At 39.5% G+C, this 12,004-nt stretch overlaps 1 protein-coding gene across 1 annotated transcript in view; it reads left to right on the plus strand.

Annotated features, from left to right (window-relative positions):
- Positions 1-12,004, plus strand: part of sls (sallimus) — a 110,701-nt gene that overhangs the window by 25,401 nt on the left and 73,296 nt on the right. Inside the window, exons 27-37 of the mRNA XM_026810800.1 lie at positions 28-1,030; positions 1,185-1,583; positions 2,053-2,572; positions 2,778-2,949; positions 3,021-3,207; positions 4,958-5,297; positions 5,378-6,113; positions 6,372-6,710; positions 6,861-7,017; positions 7,091-7,257; positions 7,699-7,828. Of these exons, the coding sequence (XP_026666601.1) occupies positions 28-1,030; positions 1,185-1,583; positions 2,053-2,572; positions 2,778-2,949; positions 3,021-3,207; positions 4,958-5,297; positions 5,378-6,113; positions 6,372-6,710; positions 6,861-7,017; positions 7,091-7,257; positions 7,699-7,828 (4,150 nt within the window). The remainder of the gene's footprint in view (positions 1-27; positions 1,031-1,184; positions 1,584-2,052; positions 2,573-2,777; positions 2,950-3,020; positions 3,208-4,957; positions 5,298-5,377; positions 6,114-6,371; positions 6,711-6,860; positions 7,018-7,090; positions 7,258-7,698; positions 7,829-12,004) is intronic.

The following is a 12,004-nucleotide window of genomic DNA, read 5'->3' on the forward strand; positions in this document are numbered from 1 at the left end:
ATTTGCAAAATTAATTTTTTTCAACAGGTCGAATGGTTCTGGAACGGAAAACCACTGCGAACGGGATCTCGTTTCCGTACATTCTGCGATTTCGGCTTCGTGATCCTCGAGATTTCACCGATCTACCCGGAGGATTCCGGCGAATACAGCTGCCGTGCGACGAACGAGTACGGCGAGGCTGTGACCACTTGCACGATGAAGTGCACAGGGAAACGAAGCATCATTCTCGAGTCCCAATTGCCGAAGGGAATGGAAAGTACCATCGACAAGATCGCAGAGCTGGAAGGCTTGGGAGCCGTGCCGGGCGAGGTAACTCCTGACGACGACACCGGGAAACCACCAGAATTCATCACCACGCCGTCTGATTTGACCCTGGCCGAAAACGCTCTGGCGCACTTCGAGTGTAGATTAACGCCGATCCACGATTCCAGCATGAGAGTGGAATGGTTCCACAATGGAAAAGCTCTCCTGGCTGGAAGTAGGATTAAAACAATTCACGACTTTGGCTTTGTTATCCTTGAAGTGGCCAATTGTTATCAACGAGATTCAGGCCTGTACACTTGCAAGGCAACTAATCGACACGGCGAAGCGACGGTGTCCTGCAAGCTGCAAGTTCGCGGACGTCAAGGCATCATCCTGGAGCCTCAATTGCCGACCAACTTTAAAACCGGAACGGAAAGCATTCAGAAATTAGAAGAGGCTTTGTACAAGAAGGACGAGATCCTGGCAGAAGAAGAAACACCCAATCCTCCGAAGTTCACCGTGGAGCTGAAGGATATCGAGGTTGAGGAAGGAGCATCCAGTCACTTCGACTGCAGAGTTGAACCTGTTGGAGATCCCACTATGCGCATCGATTGGTTCCATAATGGAAGATCATTCGCTACTGGCTCGCGTGTACACCAGATCAACGACTTTGGATTTATTTCATTGGACATGTCGTACACTTATGCCAGGGACAGTGGCGAATACGTTTGTAGAGCTACCAACAAATGGGGCTCTGCCACCACCAAAGCTACAATCACTTGCAAATGTGAGCATAACAAAATTTGTTTATTAATTATTATACTCATGTCACAGTTTCTTTTTTATTGGTCCTGTAATATTCAATTTATTCCCAAACTAATTATTATAAACATCATTTTATGAAATGGACAATGATAATGATAAATATTTCATGATTACAGCTAAGAAAACAATAGATTTCGACTCCCAACTGCCATCGGGCATGAGCGGTGAGAAGCTGAAGGAATTGGAACGTGGACCAATAAGCGAACCACCCGCGGAAGAGCCCCCGCGTCAACCACCGAAATTCATCACGCAAATTCAATCAGCAACCGTCGACGAATCCGAACCAGTTAGGTTCGAGTGTCGCGTGGAACCGAAAGATGATCCAAACCTACGTATCGAGTGGTACAGAAATGGAAAACTGATTCCGGCTGGACATAGATACAGGACAACGTATGATATGGGATTCGTATCTATGGACATTTTGTATGTTTATCCTGAGGACTCTGGAGAGTACGTGTGCAAGGCTATTAACGATCTGGGAGAAGACACCACTAGGGCATCGGTATCGTGCAAGAGTAAGTGTTGTATATACATATTTGTAATTGATTCCCTTCCTAGTGAAATCTTAAATCAACTTCGCCATTCTTATACAATATTCTTATCAGACATCTTAATGCTATTCTCATCTTGTTCGTATTCTTCTTCTTACTTTTTATTGTCGTACCTATCTCTTTCCATTTTTTATCCTTTGCCTTTATAAGTTTCTCTTCTCTTTATTTTTTATTTTTCTTCCGTTTGCTCATTTTATCGAAGGCAAGTTAATCAATGTTATCATTTAAGCATTGCAATATGCATATGATCTTCGCTTTTGACGTTCTGCACATTTCTACACATTACGTACAGTGTTTTTATTTTCGATACATTCAATTTTTGTTATAAATGCATAAAATCGGCAGTCTAATCATAATACAGTACAACTAACAATTTTCCATAGACTAATTGATAAAAATGGATAAATAAAATGCACTATTTCCTTTTCTACAGAATTGCCCAGCATCATATTACAAAATCAAGTGCCAAAGGGTATGAAGAAGTCGGAAGCGCTGATGCAGATGGAAGCAACCATCAAGAAATATACGTCAGAAGTGCATTTGACGGAAGATGATTTGTACGACGCGGACAAGAAACAGCCACCTCGTTTCGTTACGCAGATTCAAGACCAAACCGACTTGGTCGAGATGAACACCACCAAATTCGAATGCCAATTAGCGCCTGTCGGCGATCCGAACATGAAAGTAGAATGGTTCTTCAACGGCAGACCGTTACCTCATAAGAACAGGTTCACGCCGATTTACGATTTCGGCTACGTGGCTATGAACTTCGGCTGGGTGTACCCCGAAGACAGCGGAGAGTACTTGTGCAGAGCTACGAATCTTTACGGAATGGACGAGACGCGAGCAGTGATACAAACCACTGGCAAGCCTGGCATCATTTATGAGTCGCAGCTACCGAAGGGCATGAAGAGTATCGAGAAGATCAGAGAGATGGAAGCTGCATGGCAAATGTGAGAATTATTTTTATTAATTAAAATTGGAAAATCGAACTGTTTGTTTCTGTATTAAAATTAGGAGAACGTTTTGCCTCGGAAGGTTTTCTAATTATCTGTGATAGAAAGCACTACTTCAAGGATCGAGAATATTTTTTATAGAATGAAAAATGAAAAATGTATTTTATATTAAATTTTAACTTGAACTCATTTTGTTTCATAGAGTACCTGAGGAAGAGGGCGAAGAGGAGAAGGTGCGGGCACCTCCTACATTCGTCAGCAAACCGGAACCAGTGACCGTCGAAGAAGGTGACTGTTCCAGGTTCTGCTGTCGAGTCACTGGCCATCCAAGACCAAGAGTTATGTGGATCATCAACGGACACACTGTAGTCAACGTAAGCATTGATTTTAATCGGATTTTTTAAATTGATCGCAGGGAATTTTAATCTGAAAATTTTTTGTCAAGGGTTCACGCTATAAGCTAACGTACGACGGCATGTACCATCTGGACATCCCGAAGACGAGACAATACGATCACGGAAAAGTTGAAGTGATCGCCAGAAGTTCCGTGGGCGAGGCTCGCACCGAGACCACGTTGACCGTAAAACCGAGGAGCGACGATTACCGCGGTGTATTGAAAAATTCGCCGAGACGTAAGTTCAAACCAAAAGAACAGGAACTCCCTTACATGAAAACATGTCGTCGCATTCTTTGCGTCAGACGCATCTATACACAGAAACATATTTCAATTCTTCTATTGACTTGACCTGATACCGTCATAACAACATGAGAATTACAAACAGAACTTAAAATGAAGCAACGCAAAGGATGCACGTACATACAAATGACAAATGATCCATTAAGGCACAACGATGATACACGAGAAAAAAAGAAATTACGAAAAGAAAAAAATAAGTCGTGTACTGAAATTTCTAAAGACAACACAGTACCCACATGAGATATCGATACGACACATGCATTCAATTCGAGTACAGAAAATTCTAAACACTCGAGACTATTCGAACACCAAAGAAACCTGTTCAACTCCGAAACCCTTCCATCTTCTTCCCTCCCGCTGCCAAAAAGAAATTGTTGAACGAAAGGATTCGAAAGATCGTCCTCGAGCTACGCGAGCGGCTTCTTCCTTCTGTTCGTCGAGCTTCGGGAATCCCATGAGCCGATTTTCGAGCGATTCGTCGTCTAAAAGGTATCGACTTCTTCGTTTTGCGAACCGACGTTCTCAGGTATGGAACACTAAGCATCGAGAATGGATCCAACACGTTCTTTAGACTGTTTTTATTTATTTGTATTCACATACACATACATGTTTATTGTTTTCCATTTTTTGTTTCCCGATTACGAGATTTGCACGGAGAAAAATATTTTCCTATCATTAATCAAGAAGCAGTCATACATTTTTTTTATGTCAATTCATTGAAGGGCGATTATTTTCGTATGAAATATTTTTCCTCCGTGCGTTTAGAAAGTGCGCACTGGGGAAAGCGACTATTACTCGGCTTGTATTTTTAAGGAGATTTCATCTGAATTTTATTTAATTTATTTATTCACTAGATCAAGCGGAGTCCGTATTTCTCCAAATGCTATTATCGTGTCTAGTGTCGCGCAACTCTGTTTCAATATAACAAATAAACTTCCTGGTACCTTCGTCTCCTGTCAAATCGAGTTTCGAGTAGCAGAGATTCAATTATATGAGAAATGAAACTTTTATTCAAATATATATCAATTATTGGAATATGCTTGTCAAATGAAGATCTATTAATACCGGAACCCTGTAAATAACTGATAATGCAACCTAATGAAAATCTAAATGTTGTACATGACTCCGAGTCAATGAATATAATTTTCCCAAAAGTGTCCCTGGTTGGAATGTTAGAATAGAATAGAGAGAAAGCTATTCAGAATATCGATGTCCACCTCTGTCTCCGGTAGCCTGATTTTTCCGGGGGCCCTGCTCTTCTCGTGCAGCTGGTGCCAATATGTGTTGCATCGCCAATGAAGTACTGTGTCGTATTTCCCCGTGGTTCTCTGTGTCACGCTCAGCACAAACCGTGAAAATGTGAATTCGTTTAAAAATTATTTGCAAACTACACTGTTTCTCAAGCTTAACTGATCTTAGGTTTGTGGCGAGCGTCAATACTATTAAAAATATACCGTTCTCTCCAGTTTATCATCGAAAAATCATGTTAATTATCGCGTATTACATCAATATTAATTAATTCTCTTTTACTTAACAAAATTCAATTTATATTTCGAATCTTGTTATTTGTTTTGAAAATGTTGGTCAAGGAGGAACGGAATATTTTTGAAGATGAATGTATCTAGCATGCGTTGTCGGTTGCACACGCGTAACCGAGAAACGAGTGTAACGTGATTTTTCTGTAGCGTGGTATGATTACGAGCTGACCCAATACCAAGCGGAGCGACAGAACACAGAGCTCGAGAAAGTTTTCGATGAGAGACACCACAACATCTCGCAAGGCATCGAAATCGCCACAGAGCACCTTGGTCAGAAGGTGTTCAAGGAGCCAGAGGCCGAATGGCAGAAGACCGTCAAGACAAAGAAGAACGAGGATTATTACAACAAGCTAATGAACCTTGAGGAAGAACAGGTCTTGAAGGAGAGCAGGCTCAGAGAAGCTAGTCATCAATTCGCTATTCCTGGAGAGAAGGTCGTTGCCCAGTCTGTGGCCAAGGGAATGGCTCAACAATATGAAGAAACCTTGTACGTAAATGATTTATAAAATAATCGAAATTAAGGATGGAGCTGTAAATTAAAAGAATCTTTTTAATAAAAATTTGCAGGGAAGGAAAAGAGGAGAAGAGGGAAGACAGGAGCCAGGAGACGACGCAGACCCAACAGAAGTTCGTGAGGAAACCATTTACGACGGAGGTGGATATAGATGTTGAGCGTACGAAAGCTAAACATCCACCAGAACCGTCCGAGTCGACAGTTCACGGTCGCGAAGTTCATGTTGCAAAACAGAAGCAAACGCAGAAAGAACACAAAGGCGATGTGGAGATCACCAGGAAAATAACCGCCACAGAAACCACGGAAGTGGAGCACAAAGCTAAGACCCAAGAACGCGTGGTCCAGGGCCCGATGAAACCGGCTACGCCTCCGGTGTTCACCAAGAAAATTCAACCATGCAGAGCGTTCGAGCAGGAACAGGCCCGATTTGAAGTCGAGTTTGATGGCGACCCATTGCCTACCATCAAATGGTACCGTGAGGACTTCCCCATTCAAAATTCGCCGGATCTTCAAATCTACACGTTCAGCACTAAATCGGTGTTGATTGTACGACAAGTATTTATGGAGGACTCAGGTGTGTTCTCTGTCATTGCTGAGAACCGTGCAGGAAAGGCCAAGTGCAGCGCCAATTTGGTGGTCGAGGAGCGTAGACGACAACCTGGAAGAGGAGGTGTGATACCACCTAGCTTCCTATCTACCATTCAAAACACGTCGGTTACCACGGGACAATTGGCTAGATTTGATGCCAAAGTGACTGGAACCAAGCCTTTAGACGTTTACTGGCTGAAGGTATCTTGAATAATAAATAATCCAAGCTTGATAACTTATTTGATAAAATTTAGTATTACATCATAGGCATGTAAAAATAGATCAAGTGCACAAATAGAAGACTTAAAAGAACTCACTTGAGAGAAAAAAGAACTATGTTATTTCTATCTTTTATAAGATCAACAAAAATATATCATCTATTTTCTTATGTCTATGTGTTACTTATTTTTTTTAATTGTTCTTTAAATGTCAATTCATTCTCTTCAATTTGTTGTACAGAATGGCAAAAAAGTGACGGCAGACATTCGTTACAAGACACTCGAAGAAGACAACACTTATACATTATTGATTCTGGAGACAGTGCCAGAGGATTCGGGCAAATACGAATGCGTCGCTTTGAACAGCGCCGGAGAGGCCCGTTGCGATGCTGAATGCGTCGTACGAGGACCTCAGTCGCCAACGAAAACGGCGAAGCCGACGACGCCAGGTGTCGAAAAAGCACCAGCCGTCTCAGAACCATTGAGAGATCAAACTATCAAAGAGGGAACATCAGTCGCCTTCGCTTGCAGGATCACCGGAAAACCGGTACCCACTGTGCAATGGAAGAAAGGCGACAAGGTGACTAATACAACATTTTTATTTCCATTTTTAATGCATATAAAAATAGATCTTGCATTTCACGAACTGCCTTGGATTTTATAATCTATAGACAGATTTTGCTTTTCGATAGAATTAAAGACAGTGTGAAAAAATGTTTTATTAATTCAGGTCATCAAGCCGTCCAAATACTTCCAAATGCAAAAGGAAGGCGACTTATGCACCCTAAGGATCTCCGAGGCCTTCCCCGAAGACGAGGGTGTCTACAAGTGCATCGCCAAAAATCCAGCTGGTGATGTAACAACTTCGGCCAACCTTAGAGTTCTCGGTGAGAATCAATACTTCTATGCTATTCAATTTTTCATTAAAATTTATCTAATTGAAACGAATATTTATTGCAGCCCCAGACGCAGCTGACGTTCTTCCTAAAGTTACACCATTGAAAGATCAAGTAGTCGTGGAAGGACAACCGGCTCAATTCAAGACCCAAGTTACTCCGGCTAAACCAAAGCCTAACATTCAGTGGTACAGAGAAGGTGCCCTGATTCCTCAATCACCGGATTTCCAAGTGAGTTAAATAATAAATTTGTAATTGAGAGAGAGAGAGAGAGAGAGAGAGAGAGAGAGAGAGAGAGAGAAATTTGTCATTTCTGGATAATTATAATAATAAGTTATTAAGGTATTATATGAGGCGGTAAAGGCCATAATGGTGTAAGTAAAAACTTTTCAGCCAAGTCGTGACTTGCACTACGAGTGCCAATACGTTTAAACAAAACGTTAAGTAAGACCTAATTCATCTCAAAATTTTTAATACATTCTTTCCCATACAGTACATAGCAAACTAAGTCTTATAACATCCTACAAAAAATTATGTTGTTCCATCCAATAAGAAAGAAGTTAATAATACTTTTATGATTTACTCTAATTTAATGCAGAAAATCAGAAACGAGATTTTAATTAATTATCTCGTTCGAACCGAGAATTTAAACTATGTTCAAATGATTCGCAGATGATTCACGAAGGTAACAATGCGGTGCTGCTGATAGCAACCACTTACGAAGAAGACACCGGCACGTTCACTTGCCGAGCTACCACTTCCGCCGGCACCGTAGAAACGTCCGCCAAACTCATCGTCAAAAGTAAGAATTGAATAAAAGATAACAAATTCAATTGCTAACACGAAGCGCGATTGAATCGACGGGACAGGCCTCTGACGGAGAAGCCTGCACGTGCTTGAGACAATTTATTATCCATACAAAAAATAAAAACCTGAAACCAGGTCTTGAAATCTGATAAGAAAGTCATTTCAAGTCGAAGGAAAGAATTTTATTGTGTACGAGATATGAAAAATTACATGTTACTCTCTGAGCACAGAAATGTAAACATTGTATTGGAAAGAGAGAATATACGACAGAAGTCTATGAATAAATACGTAATTGATAATGGGATAAAAATTGTCTCAGAACCATGTTTCTCCGTTGAACGCGATCCACCGAGGATACCCGTGCATAGTTTTATTTTTTCCCGCTTTTCGTTGTTTTTCTCTCTAAAAAAAAATTGAGGCACCCTAACCCAACAGAAGTGGAACGTTATCAACAATTACCCATTGTTCCCCTTGACACCCAGTCCTCGAATACCTCGTAATAAAATTCATGAGCGAGAGTCGAGGAGTTTTCTATACTAACTCGTCGTGTTTTTTTTCTCTCTCACACATATCTTCTCAAACAATTTAAAAAAGTAGCCGAGCGAGTGAAACGAGCAAAGTGATTGAAAATATAATACGGAGACATTGAAGGACCTGTCTCAAGTATGCGTTATTTTAAAAAGAAATTGTAGAGAATTGAGAAAACTGTTCAGGAACAGAAAAATGTTTGTGCGGGATGCAGAGAATTAGAGATGTCGCGAAGGTGGTGCTCTGAAAAATTCGAAGGAAATTGAATATTTTTGTAGAATTGATGTCGTATAAAAAAGAATAACGAGGATTCGACCGATAAGACGAGCGTAGCCGATTATTTCATCCGAGAGGTGCAATTCGCGAGCGAGACGCGTCTACGAGCGTCTCTTCAGCGTCGAATTTGACTCACGATTCGATGGGAAATCGTAATGGATATCACGCGGAGATGGTGCTTTCATAAAAAGAACTATATCCTGCGACACTCGCGTTGTACATAATAAAAAAGGTATCGAACGGTCTAAAATGAAAATGGAAAAGAAATGTTGAATCCGTTTAGCTAGGGCGTGAAACGATACACATTACAAATGACTCGTTTACTCGTTCAATTTAGTGTCGATGTTCATTATTAAACATATTAAGAAACTATATATATATATATATATATATATAAAAACAAAATATACATATAAACACAAAAATATATATGTATAATACATATATATATACACATGTTACATTACAACGCATTACATTATCTTAGGAATGATTTATTAGTTATTTAGTCTTAACATCGTCGTGATGAATTTTGTTTAGCCACACGCAAATGATTTTCTCCCCTCTTAACACATTACTAATTGATTATTTATTATTGTACAATGGAAAGGCCAATAAAAAACAGTGTTTCAAGTATGCACAAGCCTCGTTTGTTGTCGACTCGATGATCTAGATTTACATACGGACACAAAATACGGATTTGCGATTTTTAGGATTGTTCAAAGAACAAACGGTAATTATATGGCATCTCGAAATTCATAACCAAGACTACATACAAGCATATAGAATTACATAATCCAAACAGATGTTCAAAATATGATACGTATACGACATTATAAGATTGAAAAGATCCCGATACTCAATTTTATTAAAAACATAAATTCAATTATCCATTATGTGAAATCCAAATAGATTCAAGATACGATACGATTGAAAAATTCCCGATACTCAATTTTATTTAAAACTTATAAATCCAATTATCCATTATGTGAAATCCAAAGAGATATTTAAGATATGATAAGATTAAGAAAGTCCAGATAACAGCTTTATTACAAACTTATAAATTCGATCATCCATTATCAGCGCGGGCCCTACACGCGCTCTTATTGGTCAGTGTTTTTCTTTAATAATTTAAAAACCATGCCTCACTTTGCATTTTGGCAAAGGACAATGTTGATCAGAAACACTTATAGAATCACCTCTCTCCGGCTCTAACACTTTTTCGGGGACACCCTGTAGAACGAATTGAGATATCGGAATGAATCATAAACGATTTTTCTTGGCTCGTTTCCCCTATTTTCCAGTTCCAAATTCAATCTTCTTTCCATGTTAAATTTACTGTTCACTCGTCAATATGCATGTTTACGTTAAAAGAATTATAGGGTAGCATGACCATATTTTTTCTCGCCCTCGTTAGCCAAGTTTTGACTTGCGCCGTCGTCGAACGGCGGACGGATATAGACCGGTAACTGTAAATTAACTTTGCACTCAGCAACGTAATTGCCAGCGCCGTAAATTCATTCGAGTTTTGCTTACGAAACGAACGAGAACAGTGCAGCCGTGGCGCGTGAATCACGCGTCGTAAAACGATCATCGAGCCAGGAAAATGAAAAATAGGAATTTTTATTCTAGTAGAACTGAGTTGCCCTTTAACGTTTTTCACGATCGATCGGTTTGAGTAGCGAACGAGAAACGATTCCCACAATGCTGCAACACTTGGCAGATTTATCGCGGCTAAAATAACGAGCGTAATCTCGGACGAAGTGTTGTTACTTTGCTCGAAAGCTGAGACCAGATGCACGGCTATATTTGACATCGAAACGAAAGCAAAACCGCGATCCCTCGTAGAAAATGACGAAGTAACGGAGCTTAGGCTGTTCGAGTGCTTCTTAGAATTTTCCAAGTTATTTTAACACGTTACGGGCTTTAACCGTTTACTCACGGAATTCTGTTTGCTTCCACAGGCTCGTCTAACGGTTTCCTAAAATCCACGTGGAATATCAAACATATTTTTATTCAAAACAATATCATGCTACATCTAATGAATTGCCTATCTAAAACAAAATAGATTCGAACGTAACATTTATGCAGCGGCACTCGTTAGTATTCGAATACATCTGAAAACGGGATAGCTTTTCTAAAATTTTTTAAAATCAACTGGCGGATGAGCAATTTAGACAATACTACGACGGATAAAACGCATTTTTTTAAATTATACCATAAATATTTTATTCTGCACAAAAATCCGCAGTCTACATTTAACTTACTTAGATCTACAAAAAGCATATTTTAGATTTTCATTAGTGTCCCCAATAAAGAACTTAAAAATCGTGTCGTTTCTTCGTGATTCTCGCCAATAACAATTTAGAAAAAAATTTTCTATACATTATCTAGGAATCTATGTTTTCCAACATCAGAAAGAGATTATGCACATGGTTCAATATTTTAAAACGTTATTTCTATTTTGAAATATGTGTGAATATTAAAGAGGGCCACTATATGTATAATTCTCTTTTACTGTGAAATAATGTCAAATTTAATTAAGGACTGACCATTTCACGTGATCGCTTATAGTTATGTTGATACATAATGAAGATTTAAGAATTAAATAAAAAAATGAATTATTACTATTTCTTCGTACAAGTTATGAGAACATTTTCATCAGTTTTCGAATTGAATTTGGTTTCTCCGTTCAATGCTTCTTCGAAAAGGTCGTACCTAAAAAATCCTGTTTGTCCGGTAGAAATCGCGCGAGGATGCTCGCCAGGTTCCCGTTGACTCGTGCATTTTCACACACGCGTAGCACTTGCTCACGTTTTACGATGCACGTTTCTGTTCTCCAGTATTACTTTTCTGTCTGCTAACAGGTTTAACGAGCGTCGAGAAGGTAAAACCGTATTTTTATTACCGTCGCTTCTGGAAACTCGTTTCAAAACGCGAGACGACCCGCGGCCGTGTCGTGCGCACATCTTTCACTCCACGATTGTTGAACGCTGAAAATTATTTTCATTTCTTCATACAACGTTCCGAACGTGTATCAACTTTTTACTTGTCAGTTTTGACAGCTTTCTAAAACAACTTTTCAAGTTTCAAATGATTTCAGCGCCTCGTTTATTCTCAACAAGTTATATGTATATTAACAACATTGCTGAGAGCTTTTATAAGTTATTTCTGACCACGTCACGTGTATTGCATTACTTATTTATATTTGGTCGCCGGTGAAGAACTCGAAGCACAACAAAATTTTGAGTCTTTAACACTGCCATGTCACCCAAATTCAGGTGAGGCACCCAGGTCAGGGTAATAAATATATCAGCTATTATTTGGATGTGGTATTTCGAACGATAGTTAACAGGATATATGCTAA

This window comes from Ceratina calcarata, unplaced genomic scaffold (genome assembly GCF_001652005.2).
Source record: "Ceratina calcarata isolate Rehan_Ccalc_2016 unplaced genomic scaffold, ASM165200v1 scaffold110.2, whole genome shotgun sequence".
NCBI classification, from domain to species: domain Eukaryota; kingdom Metazoa; phylum Arthropoda; class Insecta; order Hymenoptera; family Apidae; genus Ceratina; species Ceratina calcarata.